This window comes from Ochotona curzoniae, unplaced genomic scaffold, assembly GCF_017591425.1.
Source record: "Ochotona curzoniae isolate NIBS_2020 unplaced genomic scaffold, NIBS_Ocur_1.0 contig_3432, whole genome shotgun sequence".
In the NCBI taxonomy this organism is placed as follows: domain Eukaryota; kingdom Metazoa; phylum Chordata; class Mammalia; order Lagomorpha; family Ochotonidae; genus Ochotona; species Ochotona curzoniae.
Genome location: NW_024465859.1, coordinates 12,549,692 through 12,567,426, shown reverse-complemented (window position 1 = coordinate 12,567,426; position 17,735 = coordinate 12,549,692). Strand labels below are relative to the sequence as shown.

At 41.6% G+C, this 17,735-nt stretch overlaps 1 protein-coding gene across 2 annotated transcripts in view; it reads right to left on the bottom strand.

Annotated features, from left to right (window-relative positions):
* PDHX (pyruvate dehydrogenase complex component X) overlaps nt 1-17,726 on the bottom strand; it is a 57,193-nt gene extending 39,467 nt beyond the window's left edge. Inside the window, exons 1-2 of one of the 2 annotated variants that reach the window (XM_040980094.1) lie at nt 17,478-17,726; nt 5,577-5,657 (exon numbers count right to left, since the gene is read on the bottom strand). In XM_040980094.1, the coding sequence (XP_040836028.1) occupies nt 5,577-5,657; nt 17,478-17,637 (241 nt within the window). In that variant the 5' untranslated portion in view covers nt 17,638-17,726. The remainder of the gene's footprint in view (nt 1-5,576; nt 5,658-17,477) is intronic. The other variant, XM_040980095.1, reaches the window with a different exon arrangement.
* Between the last annotated feature and the right edge of the window lie 9 nt (nt 17,727-17,735).

Here is a 17,735-nt window from a genome sequence, read left to right as displayed (position 1 = left end):
ACATAGAGATCAAAGAAGAAAGTGATTATAATAAGGCAGCCATGATCTTTTCAGAGTGACACAATGCCCTAGTACATCTATGATTACACAACCCTGTACATTTACCAGCAGTCATTGAATGGTGCACCTGAAACAGGTCAAAGTTACGGTACACAAACAAAGCTGTTTAAATAAACTGTTGTAAAAATAGTATAGTGACAAATGTTAGGCATCTGTGAAATACTCTTTTCAGATGCTTTCTGCCTTAGCACCACAATCACACACATGCTCCCATTAGTAATGTAAACCAAAGTCTTTCCTCAAGAGTTCTGCTTGTGAATTTTATACAACATTAGTTAGCTATAATCTAAAACTTACATAAAACTACTTGAAATTTTCCAAAGTCCTAGTCATGTGACATAAGGAATACTAACCAAGAGTGACCACAGCTGGGGATTGAGCCCAAGGAGAGCAGCCCAGGCAGCCCTAACCATGGGCTGTAAGATCTAACTCAGCCTGCTCCTGCCCATGGTGCTACACAGCCAGCACAAAAGCCCAACTATCTCAAGAAATAAAACAAGGTTTTTACACATTCCAATATTCTCTTACAAAAGAACTAGAGTATCTTCTCCCTTCTTTATTGTTTCAACAGATTTGACCTTCCAGTTGGTGAAAAAATAAATTATCCACTTTGATAAAACTGAAAACATCTAAAGCACATTCAAATAAAAACCTTACAGTTAGAGATGTGCAAAAGCTCAATTCACCTTTTGGAATATTCTAAAACTACAAGTGTCAACTAGGCTTTCAAAGTGGTTTCTTTAGTAATTTTGTGAAGTATATTTTTGCAACTCATCATTAGAATGAAATTAGGTATTTATTGTAACATTATTTTTGATTTATTCAACAAAGCTGGAAATAGTGTACATGATATTCATATATTGTTGTCTGTTTCTATGACTTAAAAAATAAAATGGAAGCAAGCTATCATAGAATTCCATTCTAAAGGCAGGATATACTTCAGATTTCATCCAACTCCACCAAACTCTCAGGGTAGTTATAGCCAAAAGTAAACTCCAGATGCCAAATCATGCATTTTAGGTCAGTTCTTTCCCATTGCACCTTATTTCCTTTTCTTGAAATACCACCCCCGACAAACACATCAATTAGTAAACCTAGTAATTAATTACAGGTTCAGATTTCCAAGAAACTTTTTATACAAGTTCAAACTGCTATCTCACAAAATGATCATATCAGTATCTACCCTCTGCTGAAACATAAACTAAATTAATAATTGGATACAACACTGCTTTATGAAAAATTTTAATCTTCTTAATGTTAAAATATTTTAAAATTCCAACTTTACTATTTCAAATAACAGTATCTGGACATTAATAAATATGAAACAAACAAGCAAACAGTTAACAAGGGAAAAAGGCATACAGAAAGTACTGTCTGTCAAAATACAAATTCATTTTCAATACAAGAATCACTGAACCTACTTATAAAATATACTAATCACCAGGCATATTTAGTCATACCCATGTTTACAATATATAGATGTTAATCAAAAGAAGCAAATTATACCAAATACAATTAAATCAAAAAGATGATGAGCCTAAAACCAAAGCTAGTTATTTACTAAGAACCAAGAACTGCTCTCAATTCTTTAACGTGCTGGCAAACATCATTCTCCTCGCCAGCAGCAGAACAACTTTCAGGGAAAAATACTCGAAGGGCTTAGAATGCATCCTGACTTGGCCCACATGAAAGCAGGACACTGTCGTGAGAGGTATGGAGGATGATGAGATCACATGCTTCCTGGCTCTTGATCACATCGTCCACATTGGAACTGCTGTGACGGTCTGATTATCAAACCGCCAGTGAGCTGGGAGACTGAGAGATAAATGCGGTCCAAGAAAAGCTCTTATCTGTCCACCTACAAACGTGCAAAGTGTCAAGTAATATCTCGGTAAAATAATCCCTAACAGGCAGTCCATTGCTTAATGACACCACACCCTGTCAAACTGAAGACGAGACAGCCAAAGCCCTATGCATAATTCATTAGGGAAAGGAAGTCCAAAAAAAGCTTCCAATAAATTACATTATTTATAAAGATGGAACATTTTTGGATACGAAGAGCTATTTTGAAGGATAGCAGAGGCTATGCTCAAGTTTGGGTAGTTTGGTTTTTTCAATTTTACATATTCTTTTTATTTCTAGATGTTTTAGCTATATTTCTCAAGTCTGCCTGAACATTTTGAATAGTGTCTGTCTTAGATTTCCAGTTCTTTCTCTCACGTGTTTAATCACATTGAACAATTTTTTGCACCTAATCATTTCAATTAACTCAAGTTCCTGCCAGTCCAGTCCTGTTGCTTGATACGCCTTTGGACCTTTGCTCCCACACCGCTGCTCCTATTATGGTCTCCAGTAAGAGGGTTTCTCATGCGGGAATCCCATGCAGCTTAGACTGGACGCCCTGTCCTCCCATACAATGGCTTCTGCCAGGAACCTGGAAATGGCCAGCCGAGGTCCAATTGACCTCTGTCTGTGGCTTCCCATGAATGTGGGTATGAACTATAAATCTGCACTTCAAAGCTTTACAAAGACGGATATATGAGAGCAGATTCTCAAGGCAGCAGGCCCTCTGACTCCACAGGCCTGAAGTCAAACAGATCTTATGGCCATAATTCTGTGTGCAGGCTGATGACTCCCAGATTCCCCATCTCTAAACCAGACTTCACTCCTAATCCTCAACTCCTGTAACCGACTGTCCACTGAACTTGTCCCTTCAAATGTTTAATAAGCATCTTAAAAACAGCCATGTATAAATCTGAACCTAATTCCTGACCCCTTTCCTCTTTCTCTACTATCCTCCCTCCTTAAACAACCTGCTGTAGTTATCACCCTTCCAGACCCTCAAACAGCCCCATCTTTGGCTCCTGAGTCCTTTAAAAACCCCGAGATTTGAAAGTTTTTTGTTTTGTTTTAATTCTTTTTTCCCTCTAGATTCATTTATTTATTGAAAGGCAGAGTTACAGAAAGAGAGGGAGAGAAAGAGAGAGACTTTCCATCTGCTGGCTCACTGCCCAGATGGCTGCAATGGCTGGGCCTGGGTCTGAGGCTGGGGAAAACCAAGAACCCCAGAACTCCACCTGGATTTTCACACGGGTGGCAGAGGATAAAACACCTGGATTAACTTCCATTTGTTTCCAAAGTGCATCAGCAGGGAGCTGGACTGGAAGTGGAGTTGCTGCAATGGGATCTGGTGCTCCAATAAGGGATGCAGGCATCAAGGCAGCATGTTTTCATTTTTTTTTTTTGAGATTTATTTGTTTTTATTGCAAAGTCAGATATACACAGAAGAGGAGAGAGAGAGAGAGAGACGAAGATCTTCCGCCTGATAATTCACTCCCCAAGTGATCACAATGGCCAATGCTGCACTGAACCGAAGCCAAGGGCCAGGAACTTCCTCCAGGTCTCCCATGAGGGTATGGGATACCCAGCCTTGGGCCGACCTCGACTGCTTTTCCAGGTCACAAGCAGGGGGCAGGATGGGAAGCAGAGCTGCCGGGATTAGAACTGGCACCCATATGGGATCTAGGCACATTCAAGGTGAGGACTTTAGCCGCTAGGCCACTGCACTGGGCCCACAGGAAGCATCTTAATGCCACTTACCCCGGCTCCCCATGAGTTTTCAACAGCTTCCCTACATTCACAACTGATAAGAAGTTGCAAGTTAATGTGTCCATTCCCAGCCTCAGACAAGGAAAACTCTTAATTACTTCAACATGAATTAGCATTTAGAGAATACAGTCAGGATCCTAGGAGTACTCACTACTACTGCGGTGGCCATTGTTTCCTGGTTAAGTCGGAGTAAAGAGAAAATCTGCCATCCAAGCTAACTTTTATTTGTCTTTCTTTAGACCTCACCAAGTCTGAATTTTCAATAATATCATTACCATTTATTACTTTATCTTATAAACTATGCACAAAGCCCTCAGAACAGCAATATCAACACAAACATGGTATTTTAGCCACTATAACAATTTAGGATTGCTTCTGGGAGATGCTTTGTCCTTCAGATACAAACCTATTAAAGATATAGTCAAATTTGCTAACATCTGACATAGTCCCTCCCTGTATGATTATACAGCATCTCTACAGTTACATTCACCTGTTTCATCTTGCTTCAATTTTCAGATATTTTCCACGGTATAATTTTGCTTTTTAATTATGGCAATTATATATGCAGTTCTAAAGAGGTAAAACAAGATAAAGTCAGAAAACTCTGTGTTTATTCATTTCTACCACAAGGTTGTAGTACTCCATCAATACTTTCATTGTTGCATTAAATTTTTTTGCTTTATCTTTTAAAATTAAGTATAAGTACTGACTTGAAGAATACTACATATCTGTCCTCACTTCTCCCTACTCTTTTCAAAATCTTAATTTTTTCAAGGTTTATTTTTATGTGAAAGGCAGTAATACAGAGAAGAAAGAGAAAGAGAAAAGAAAGAAAGAGAGAGAGAGAGAAAGAAAGAAAGAAAGAAAGAAAGAAAGAAAGAAAGAAAGAAAGAAAGAAAGAAAGAAAGAAAGAAAGAAAGAGAGAAAGAGAGATTGATAGATCGATCTTCTATCCTTCCAATTCCCAAATGGCTGCAATGGCTGAATGGCCAAGAACCTCGAGTTTCTTCAAGGTCTGCCACATGGGTGCAGGAGTCCAAGGACTTGAGCTTTCCCAGGCCATAAGCAGGGAGCTGGGTGGGAAGTGGAGCAAGCAGGACATGAACTGATATTCTCATGACATGTTGGTGCCACAGGCAAGAGACTAGCCTACCCCATCATACTAATAGTTCCTCTAATCTGCTTTTATCATTGAAGGTCACTCCATGGCAGCAAAAAATAATACTCTTCAATGAAAAAAATCATATACTGGCCAGCGTTGAGTGTGTTATCACCTTCTGTTATTATAAAAAGTGCCAGCATTGATGGTCCCGTATGTATATTCTTTCTTATTTCCTCCAATGTAACACTAACAGGGACTTAGCAGCAGAGTTGCTGCTTACAGTCCAGGGTTATGTGTCAACTAGCTGATCCTCTGCCTGTAAGCACCAGTATCCCATATGAAAGTAAATTTGAGTCTGGGCTGCTGCTTCATGTTCCAGCTGCTCCACTTTGGGTACAGCTCTCTTCTGAGTCTGAAAAAAACAGTGGCAGATGGCTCAGGAACTTAGGCACTTGTCACCCACATGAGAATCCTACAAGAAGCTCCTGGCTCTGGCCTGGTCAACCCTGGCTGTTATGACCACTTGGGGAGTGAACCAGCAGTAAGAAGACTGACCACTCTGGGTCTCTCCCTCTGTAATTCTGACTTTCAAGTAAGTAAGCAAATCTTGAAAAAAATGATTATACACTGAACCCAGAAAACCTCCTCTGCATCTTGGAAATTTATTTTTATATAGCTTACATTAAATAACAAAGGGACACATATCTGATTCTTCTATGCATCATATAACATAACTGATTAGGAAAAAATTAAAATAATTAAATAACAGTAAATCATACAAGACAACATTAATATACTTGCTCACCTTCCTTTTTCAGCCATTTTACAATGTTTCCTTCTTCCATTGTAGGAGACAGTGATGGCATTAGTATCTTGATAGGATCAACTGAAATAAAAAAATGGGAAAGATCAGCCATACAGAAGAATGCACCCACTGAGGCATCAATATTTGTTCAACTACATTACAATAAAATTCTGAGTAAGAAGATACTCTAAATTCTCAGACTCCTGACCGGCAAACTAAGTATACAGTAAACAGTATATAGTATAAAGACAATTATTATCAATGTTTTATTTAAAAATTTACATTTTATTTCATTCCATTTTAAGAGTTATAGAGAGACAGATGGGCAAGAAAGATCTTCCGCCCACTGGTTCACTTCCCAGAAGGCTACAGAGCCAGTAGCCCTTCTGGATCTCCCACCTGGGTGCAGAGGCCTATGGGCCATCCTCTTCTCAAATACTTGTGTACCTGCCACTCAAAGGGAAGAACTAGGCTGAGTTTCAGATTCCTGGACTTGGCCTTGCCCAGCCTTGGCTGCTATGGGTATACAAGGGAGTGAACCAGTTGATAGCAGATCTAAGCTTTTGCTGCATGTCACAACTAAACAGATCTAAAAAGGGCAGGTCTCTAACTAGAGAAGTCTTTCAATAAAACCTGATGAGTCTTTCGTTAGACAACCAAAGCGAACACATATTTATTTGTCAGTTACACTGCCCAAAGTACAGGCCACACACCAAGTACAGTTTGAAGAAAGGTTACACCCATCAAATGCCATGTTAATGATGCATATTCCCTGTAGTCTCTCCTGACCATCAAACAGGCACAGTACAGCAACAGTACAGGCACAGTACAGTTATATCTGTAACACAGAAGAGGGCGGAACAAGGCTTTTTGTTGTGTTTTATTTGCATTAATGTATTTGGGTTAAAAGCAACACATTTTAGTACTAATATTAAGTGCCAATATTCCCTTTGGGAAACCCAAGTTTGTCATAATTTTCAGTGGCAAGTTGCTATGATTTCATGATAAAGGTGCTGCCCACCTTCTCAAGGACATGGATTAGGACGAAAGCTTTGGTCCACTGCCCCGTCAAAAGCCCTGGGGCACATGGCTGCAAGCAAACAAACCTCTATTCTCTGCTCCTTGGTTCTGAAGAAGTTCCTGCCTAAGTGGAACATGTGTTTTGCCCTTGCTTCTTCCATAAGTTAGGCATCACAGAGCCACCAGGCCAGCATTTCCAAGGCGCAAGGCCACCTCTCTGCTCCCATTACCAGGGCTCACTGAGCAGCAGGTGGTGACTCAGATCTTACTTTGTGCTTCAAGCACATGCTCTTTATTTCAGATGAGAAGCTCGGAGTCTGCACTTGGGGTTGCTCTGGTGGCTTCACTGGGGAAGGCCACAATTCCCAGGCATGTTCTCCGATTCACGGTAACCAGCGACTCCAAGATCTCCATCTGCCTCTTTTCCGCTATTTCAACGGGCACCAAATTCTGAAAAGGCTAGAAAAGAATTATGCCCCTACCCTTACAGATCCAACAATGATGGATCCTAAACCACACTCCAAATCAGGATGCCCACTTCATCAGTGAGATCACTGTAAGTTGACTGATGAAGGGATGTGACTGTCATGGTGGTACTATACTAGGAAGTGTCACTTACCCTCTGTGTTCTTTACAAACATGCACCATCAATTAACCAATAGCTGTTTATTGCCTATTCTACAAACACGGTAAAATAGACATGTCAACTCATGCAGTTAATAAAAAACCCTAATAATTCCCTCCCTCCATACCTTTGGCATAGACAACTCTTGATTTAAGAAACACGTTTACTACCTATATAAATATTTCAAATGTACAAGAGAACAGGCAGACTTTGGGTACATTATGCATTGGAAGCCCAAATCATGTTTCCTAAATCCTAATTTACAACTATAACACAGTTATTTTAGAAGAGATTGGGGCACATAAGTCATCCCAATCCTAGCTCTACAACTGTCACCACAGGATTCACTCCATTCCCAAGCTAACTCCAGCTGAAAATTTAATTAGGATACAGCTTTGAAAAGCCTTTGTATTCTTTTTAAAGTAAGCAAGCCCTAATGGATTGAAACAAGCACATTATATCATGAAGTAACGTAAAGTTTTATGCTTTACCTCTAGTTGTTGCCTATAAACACTGGAACACCAAATGCTTAAGTGAACTAGAGAAGCAGAAGACACGCACAAACACAAACACCATAACTTTAGTGTTGTGTCTCCTAACACAAACCATACCAATGCTATACATAACTGCAATAAGCTTGGAAAGCACTCAAAGCTTAATACTCATTGTCATATGATTTGAAAATTTAAAAAGGAGCCTTCAAATCTCCAAATTATGCTGTGCTATTATCTTTTCCATTTTCACATGGCTTGATGAACACAATAAAAACATTTATTTGCCTACAGAAGGTATAACCAGCTTAACTTTCAGCATTTATTGTTTCAAGCTCATAGTGACAAACGGGCGTTACATTATAAAAATAAATCTATCTTCTAAGTAGTACCATGGTAAGAGGTCAGCCTCTCAAAAGGCATCGCTCATCAAAAACTTCCAATTTGCTCCTTTTATCAAAAAGTCCAAATCTGGAATTATGCAAAATAATAAACTCCTAAAGAATTTATATGTTAAAGAAGGTTCCAGTCACACCCAGCAAAATAAAATCTCAGTGATTCTACATGCAGATTCTATTTTATGACAAATACTAAACTCCTTCAATACAGTTTCTCATCCATATTTTTACACCTTGGTTCTAGTGGCCATGATATGATTGACATTTATTTTATGATTCTATCTCCTATTATACACTTTCACCTAAGGGACCTTCATATTTCCATTATTCCTCACATTAAGGTTACATAATGAAACACATACTTGTACTGTTACTTCCCAAAAATACCACAAGAATCTCAACATTTTTCAGATTTTAAAAATAAAAGGAATACATATCATTCCTCACACAGTCACCCTTCCTGGATGAATTAGAATTGCTTTTCTGCATAATGACAATGCAGAAAAACAATTTCAGGGCCTGGTGTGGTAGCCTAGTGGCTAAAGTCCCTGCCTTGAATGTTCCGGGATCTCATATGGGCACCAGTTATAATCCTGGCAGCCCCGCTTCCCATCCAGCTCCCTGCTTGCCGCCTGGGAAAGCAGCCAAGGATGGCCCAAAGTTTTGGGACCCTGCACCTGCAGGGAAGACCTGAAGAGGCTCCTGGTTCTTGGCTTTGGATCAGCCTCAGCTACAGTCATTGTGGCCACTTGGGAGTGAATTATTGGACGCAAGATTTTCCTCTCTGACTCTCCTCCTCTCTGTTTACCTGACTTTCCAAGGAAAATAAAATAAATCTTTAAAAAAAAATCCAAAGCAGATCATTGCCCTCACTCAGAAATGAAGGTGACAAAAGCCAAAGATAACCTGGGCAGTGCTGTCCTTTGAGACCAGCTCATGACTGACAACACTGGCTTATTCTAGAGAATGTGTATAATACCTTTGGATTGCTCTCACCAATATTACCTCAAATTTGAATGTCAAGAGAAATCATCAAAACATAAGCATTAATTTACTATTAACAATAGATACATCATTCTGGTATATGCTCTTAGTATTACAACAGTATGCCTCCTACCCAAATGTGTTTCTCCAACAGAGAAGGAATTGTACAGTCATCCTATCGCTCTGAGTGACAGGGCTGTGCACAGCGAAGGCCTGCCTTTGGTGGCTGCTGTGAAAGCTATGAAGGTGGCAGGGCCCTTTCTAGACTCCCTGGAATGCAACCCTGACCTACACCTAACATGACTTCAATGCACTCAGATGTCAGTTACAGCTTCTCTCTTCTTTCCTGCGAGCAGCTACTCCTTCGTTCTCCTGTCAGACCAAGACCACTTTCAAATAGCCTCTTCCTTACATGAACTGGGAACAACCAAGGATTTTCACGGTGTTTTAATTAGAACTAAAAAAAAAAATACTCAAAATTCAGTAAGAATTAGTCCTTTTATAGTTATTTTTGTAGTTTGCTCCTTTTCATAAAGTTAGCAAGTTAAATCTAATTGGCTTGTTTAAAACTCGGGAGTAGTATAGCTAGACGTTCTTGTTGAGGCATCCTAATTTTTAAAGTACAGCCTACAAATCATCTAGACCTGTCTTCGCCTTTCCAGGCTTCAGAAGACTGACACAATACTTTTGCAGAGTACGCTGCCATAGCGGCCATGGGCGCACACTGCCAATGGCAGCTTCTCAAAGCCTGTGTTTCTTCAAAACTGCTCTTCAATTCTTCTGCACGGTACTATTGTCTTTAATTCCAAACACAGAGCATAAAGCCCATTCTCATCTACTGTCTTCTAAAGTATTTCTTTTAGCCTAAGAACAAAACCCTCTGGAAGCTTTAAATGATGATTTCCACGAGAATTCTTAAAGGTCTCTGGATCAAAAATAAGATCAACACAAGCAAATCTCAAGATGCAAATGTAGAACAAACTCTTCTGTGGCTAATATGAAGCAGATCTAAGCTCCATTATGCCAACTGAAGTAATTAAGGAAAATTAGCAATTTACGTATGGCACAGCTTATGCGTCATGCTCTAGCCCATTTACAGGCTGATAATGCCAGCACACAGAATCGAGAAGTACCAACAGACCAAATGAAATCAATTATGCTCTCAGTGTGGCTCCCCATCCCTAGCTAAAAAAAAAAAAAAAAAAAAAAAACCTGCTTATTTGATCACTTCTCTTTCCAATTCAGGGCTAAATAAAATGGACCTTCTCAACTGCTGTTTAAATAAAACAATTCTGCCATTTGCAGGCTGCATACAATAAAAAAAACAGAGAAGTACAGTTCGTGTGACAATCAGCACTGGGACACAGAACAGTGTTAACGCTGTAGCTGTGAACAAAGGCAGCTATGGAAGTTTTATTTATATTGTTAGGCGTGGTTAACATACGTCAGTTTTGTTCAAATACTTGTGTTGGTGGGGTACTGTGTAAAAACAGGTTGAGAATGCCAATGGATCACAACAGGAAGTAATACACAACACTTTTATGAAACAGCATTTTGCTAACAAACAAAACAGTATGTATACCATCCAGTTTCCACCCACTCAATTTGTACATAAAGACTGAATGGACATACTCCAAATTGAGATACAAGCACTTAGCTCCAGTGATATTACACATGTCCCTAATCTGTTTCTTATCAGCTACATCTTAGTAACTTCCTTCCAGTAAATACAAACCAACAAGGGCATAGAAAGAGGAGGAACAAAGGCACAGAATGGTGGAAAACTGGGTAAAAAGATGTAGACAGCATCTTCTAAGCCATGGAGGTAGTTCCAGGCTCCAGGCTCCAGGCTCCAGGCTTAGATCAGCTACTGCTGCAGCCATTTAGAAAGTAGAAATAGCAGATGAAAGATCTCTCTTTGTCTCACCTCTCTTTCAAAAAACCAATACACATTTTCCCTGACCTTTGGGAGGATAGTACTTAATTAGGGAGAAAGATTTCAAACTGTAAGTAAAGTCACTTCATCCAAAGGACCAGAAGGAATAAAAGAGGCAGAAACGAGGATGCCCCGGGAGAGGGGAACAGTCCGAAGAACCTGGATGTGCAAGCGCCTGCAACGCACAGCCACAGCGGGATCTACTTCCCCCAAATCACTGCCTTTGCTCTGGTTTCTGATGTGAACGCAGCCACCATCCTCTACCAATATATCCAACTGCTCCATTAAAATACAGCTCTCTTGTTTCAGACTGTTAGGTACCAGATTGGTACCGAGTAAATGCTAGTTACAAGGTATTCTCTACCAAAAAAAAAAAAAAAGCAACATGCACTTCATTTTATCTAGAGAATCTGTGGATTATTTTGCACACTTATATCTAATATAACATAACACATTGAAAAAAAATTATTTACTCAAAAGCTAGAGTGCCAGAAACAGAGAGAACTACTTACTAGACAGTTAACCCCCTAAATGGCCACAATAACTGGGGCTGCGCCAACCCAAAGCCAGGAGACTGTAAATCCATCTGGGTTTTGCATGTGGGTAGCAGAGGCCATGCTTGCCTACCTTTTCGGGAGCAGTAACAGGGAGCTGCATCAGAAGCAGGGCAGAAAGGCCTTGAACAGGCACTCTGATACAGCATACCAGGCTTATAGGAAGCAGCTTAACCTGTGGTACCACAATGCTGGACTCCCACGGCACATTTCAAAGGACGCTAGCTGCACATGGAGGATAGCTGTACAATGTTATTTCCTCTGAGTCAATCAAACACCTGAGAGGTTTCAGCTTGTTATCCTGGCATTTTTGGTATAAAACAATATTTAAACTCCACATGAATCTCAACTTTGTTTGCAGCATTAAGAACAAAGGCAAAAGGAAATTACAACTCCATTAATAGTTTAGCAAAAAAAAAAAAAAAAAAGACTACACACATGTGCCCAACTTCCTTCTTGCTCACACATGCTCACACATGCCCACTGGTGTTAGGCTGCAGATTCCCTTTGGGGCATGTGTTTAAGCTTAGTGACTGTCACTGAGCCCCTTGATAAATTAAAGTCAATTTGCCATACCAACTAAATGCATGACTTCAGAAAACATGCATGACTTAATTTCACTCTGGTCAACATAACATGAGAAAATTTTCCTATGGCAATCTCAAGACGTTCCCTCATTTGGCAAAAGACAGATCAGAGAGGAAAGACCCTCCTTCCCTCCACTAGACAGTATCATGTGCACAGTTCCAAAGTAATCATCCACCAACTTACCAAGCTTGAGCAAACTGTTAAACCTCTCCTCATTTTTATTTCCGCTCTTTCATAAAATGACTAACACTTGCAATGTTCTTGAGATGAAAAAAAAATAAGGCATATGAACAACTAAAAGAACTCTGGGCAAACAGTAGGTGCTTAGTATTTGGTGACTGTTTCTAGTGTCCCACTTTCACAGAGAGAATGAATGCTTTAAAGCAAAGCACTCATGTACAAAGTTCTTTTTCGAACAATACAAATTTCCTTAGTCTCTCTCTCTCTACTAAGATCTCAATTAACCACTTCCTATTATGCTTTGCTTAGATGATGATACATTTTACTTAGTCATTACTTAATCTAGAAACACTAAAGAATTATAATAGGGCCAGCGTTGTGCTACAGTGGACTAAGCCCCTAGCTGCAATAGCAGCAACACGTATCAAAGCACTGGTTCAAGTCCAGGCTGCTCCACTTCTTATCCAGCTCCCTGCTCGTGTGCCTGAGAAAGCAATGGAAGATGGCGCAAGTATGTGGGTTCCCACCACTCGTGGGGAGACCTGGCTGGAGATCTGCGCTTCTGCTTTAGCCTGCCCCATCCAAGGATGTGGCACCCATTTAGTGAGTGAGCCAGCATATCCAAGACTTCTTTCTCTAGACAGTTTCTCCCATCTTTGCTACTATGTTCAAAAGAAAGTCTTTTAAAAAAGGATCAGTATACTAGTCTTCCAATTTGATCACAGATTGCCATAGCATAAATCATGGATTGCCAACTCACACTTCATTCTTCAAGCAAATGTCTAGACCACAGTCTGTGAAAAAATCAACCCTGTGTGTTATTTACCACAACAGCCGTATGCCAGGCCAGTCAACCTATACATGGAATTTGCAAATGCGTTGTAAAAATGATTGTGAGCACCTGACCTGAACTGAAAAATAATGGAACAAAGAAGGCCATGGGCCAGTGCAGTCACTTAGCAGCCTGCAGCGCCTGAAAGCTATATGGGCATCAGTTTGTGTCCTAGCTGTTCCACTTTCAATCTGATTCCTTGTTCATGGTCTGGGAAAATAGCAGAGGACAGCCTAAGGCACTGAGCCCCTGCACTCATTTGGGAAGCCTGGAAGAAGTTCATGGCTCCCAGCTTCAGACCAGCTCAGCTCTGACCCTGCAGACATTTGGGGAGTCAGGGGAGTCAAACAGAGGATGGAAGATCTCTCCCCCACTCCAACTCTGACTTCCAAGTGAAAAATGTCTTTAACATAATTTTTTAAAAGATTTATTTATTTTTATTGCAAAGTCAGAAACACACACAGAGAGAGAGGAAGATCTTCCATCCAATGATTCACACCCCAAGTGGCCTTAACCGCCAGAGCTATGCCGATCCAAAGCCAGGAGGCAGGAACTTCCTCCAGGTCCCCCACACGGGTGCAGGGTTCCAAGGCTTTGGCCCATCCTCTACTGCTATCCCAGGCCACAAGAGGGGAGCTGGATGGCAAGCAGGGGCACCGGGATTAGAACTAGCGCCCATATAGGATCCTGGTGCGTTCAAGGTAAGGACTTCAGCCACTAGGCTACCGTGTTGGGCCCTAACATAATTTTTAAAGGCCTGACTCAGCATTAGGATAAGGCAAGCTATTATTATAGAGAAACAGAGACCGTAACCCATCAGATTAGCAAGCCTACAGAAAAAAGACAGGTTCAGGTGTTTATGATGCAGTCCCCTAAGTCACTACCAGGAATGTCTGCATCCCACGTCGGAGAGCAAACACATGACCAACCAACCTGAAAGGCCAGGGAACTAACTGTATCCCAAGACAAACCAAACTGCTTTTTTAGTGCTGCTGTCACAAACACACATTCTTTATCTTACTGGAGTCAGAAGTCCAAAATGGATTTCCTAGGCTGAAGTCACAGCGTTAGCAGGGGCTGTATTCTCCTCTCAAGGCTGCAGGACAGAATCTGCTTCTTTGCCATTTCTGACTTGTAAAGGCTCACAGCTCTTCATCTTCAGCAATGGCTGCTCCAGTCTGCACCATCGTGTATCTCAACACTCCCTCCTCCCTTGCTCCCTTCCCGTACTGAGACCTGCATGGTCACATGGCACTCATGGAACAACCCAGGCGCTCTCCCCCATCTCCAGGACAGTCAATTAACAACCTTCACTTCACTGTTGGTCTTAATTTCCTCTTGCCTTGAACAACATATTCACCAGCTCTGCTATTAGCAGGAAGACCTCAGAGAAGGGTGTTAAAGCCAAGAAACTATTTCAACTATGGTAGACTGTGAAAAAATAAGTACATTTATGAAGCTCTTTCTCTCTAGGAAATCGTGAGAAACATTATCAGGACTTGCTTCATGATAGAGGTGTCTGCTGGCAGCATTTTTAGCACCTTTGACAAGAGCCATTTGCTTAGAACTTCTGGAATGTTTTATTCATTTCTCTTCACAACCTGGTAAAGCTGGCATTATTTGCCTTTAATTGGCCAGAAATATTAAAGTCAGGGTCTCCCAAAGCCATTTAACTAGAATAGTAGTGAACTAACACAGTGTCTGTAATTTGTCCCTGTGTATTCCTGACACTCTCTAACCTGTTTCATTCCTTGAACTGTTGATTGAGTAGGTAGATACTATCATTCTCCACGTGGCTGGTGTTACTTGAATGAAGGAAGAAGCACCATCTAAGTGCCAGGCACACGGGAGCCTACCTGGAAAGCAGTTGACCTACAGAACAGAACTGGTTCTCGGTATTCTGTCACAAGGCCTACTGAGTCACACATAGCTTCTGACTTTACAATCCTAGAATCGTTGTAGGCTTTATCCTTAAAATGTTTATAGTCTGCTGGAGGAAGTGAACAGTAAACGTGTTTGAACAGTGTGCACAGGAAATGTTTAAGTTGACAAGGAAATAGTATATGTGAAGCCATCCTCAAGGAAACGGGGAAGAGCCCTTGGCCAGATGTGTTATTTATAACGCGCACAGCATCTGTAAGTAGTTTTCCAACCCACTTTGGGCAGTTAACTTTGAAGAATTTATATTGCTGCCCTTTCAAAGTAGGTTGTAGGAATATAATTAAGTGATACATTAATTAAAATAGTAAGGTATCAACTAGTATTAGCTTTCAAACTGTCCCTGAGAAATAATAGGCTGAACTGAAAATGACGTAAATAGAAAAGTCCATGAGGTTCCTATGACGTAATCATAAACCACTTGTTACTGATGTTAAATAAATACAGTCAGTGAGTTGTAATAGGACTCTAGCTGCAAGCTCGGAGTCAACTCCAGCTGTTATGACCACTTGGGGAGTGAATCAGCGGACAGAAGATCTTCCTCATTGTCTTTCCTCAGCTCTGTATATCTGACTTTCCAATAAAAACAAAATAAATCTTTAAAAAACAAAAAGATGCCAGCTTCCTTTTTAATGCATTTCCTGTAGGCATCTGTGGTCTTTCTCCTTTCTTTTAGTTCCTTCTTCTTAAAGACATCTGTTGCTTATTTGAAAGGCAGAGTGACGGAAAGACGCAGAGAGAGAGAAGAGAGAGAGAGAAAGAGAGAGAGAGAAACATCTTCCATCTGTTGGTTCACACCCAAAAAGGATGCAACAGCTGGGGATGGATCAGGCTGAAGCAAGGAGCCTGGAATTTCATCCGGATGGCATGTGGATGGCAAACATCTCAGCCATCATCTGTCTGCCTCCTTCAGGGTACATCAACAGGCAAGCTGGACCAGAGCTGGAGCAGCCAGGACTCAAATCTGCTTATCTTGGAATACAGTACCTTCCCCCCTCCCAATGTCCAAACACAGGCAAGATGTTCATGGTGTCTGTCCAGGGCCAAGGGATGGGGACTGAGTAACTGTTAAAACTCCTTCAATAAAGATTTTCCAAATGAGTTTCTGAAAGCAGAAGTCATTAAACTGGGACTAGGAAAACCTCTGAATCTGCATGCCGTTTTTCTATGTAACCTCATAAGCCCCTTACTATGTAAAGAGCTACACCATTCAGATATACTCAAAAGCATTTTTAACAAAGTTATAAACACTCTTCCTAGACTATTTTCATTTATGATTTCCATTACCATTCTATCAATTTCTAAGGCAGAGGGCCTCAAGCTCAATTCTACCAGAGTTCACATAAGGTTGATTATAAAAATACAGATGCCTGACTTCTACCTGAGAGAATCTCTAGGTGCTATAGAAAAACTCAATTTTTAACAAACTGGGAGACGGAGGAGAGAACCATGTACACACTGTCAAGGAACCACTGACTGCTCCAAGGAACATTTTAGGAATCATCAGAATGAAAACGCTTCCATCCCCCAATCTCCAGCAGCCCCAAAGCACTCATCTCGCTCTGTGGCTTCTCACAGAGCTTGCTTTCCCTGATCCACAGGCTGCACCTAATGTGCAGGCTAGGCCTTCTGCAGTCTTTTTTTTTAAGATTAAATTTCATTCTGTGGAGTGCCAAGAATGATGACTGACACATAACTTTCTCCACCCCACTCTTACGCCTACTGCTGTCCCTGTGCAAGAGCTAGGCACAGTAAGACATGTTGCACAGTGTATCTGCATTGTACAAGCCATTTTGCATCGTGTGCTAGCTGCACTGTATGTCAACTGCATTAATCAACATCCCCACCAAACAGCAATTCTCTACAGCAAACGCAGCCCCTTCTAAGCTCCACTCTTTCAAGGCTTAGCGTGAAATACTATCTCGGACTTGCGTGTGTGATGCTGTGTTTATAAATCAGGATTTTTAAACGAGTCATCGCGTGGCGCATCCCGTGTGGCCTCCAAGAGCTTACAGCTCCTGATGAGAGCCGAGCCTGGCAGTGACTCTCCATCTCACCAGCTTCTCCCGGGCCCAGGTGTCCAACCACTCTAAAGCCACTTGAGATATGACTGAGCAGAAGCTTCAAAGAGGCCTCACAGATGCCAGGCAAGGTCGAAGCAGAGGACGGATTCAAGCTCTCCCGGGTCCTTCTTCGGACCTACACGGCAGGCCAAGCCAGCGGACTCATCCACGAGGAAAGGACAGGGCAGGAGGGGTGGCAATGCGGGCACCTCCACACCCACACGCAGGACTACGAGATCAGAATGCCCCTGACCCTCCGCCACAGAGAAACTGACAGCTCCCCGGCACTCACCCCGCAGCCACCGCGTGCCGTGAAACCATCTCCAATTAACTTCGCGGCCGACAGACCACCTAGCAGTCCTCTTAAGCAACGCCGAGCTCCGCCGGCCGCCGAAGCCCAGCAGGCATCGTAGCAGCGCCGGGTCACTGCCCAGCCTCCAGGAGGCTGCCATCTTGCCGGCCTTCTCCCGGGCTGCCCGCGGCACAGCCTGCTCACCCAGCGCCCAGGCCCTCCCTGGTCCCGCCTTCGATCTAGCTGGCCACGCCCCCA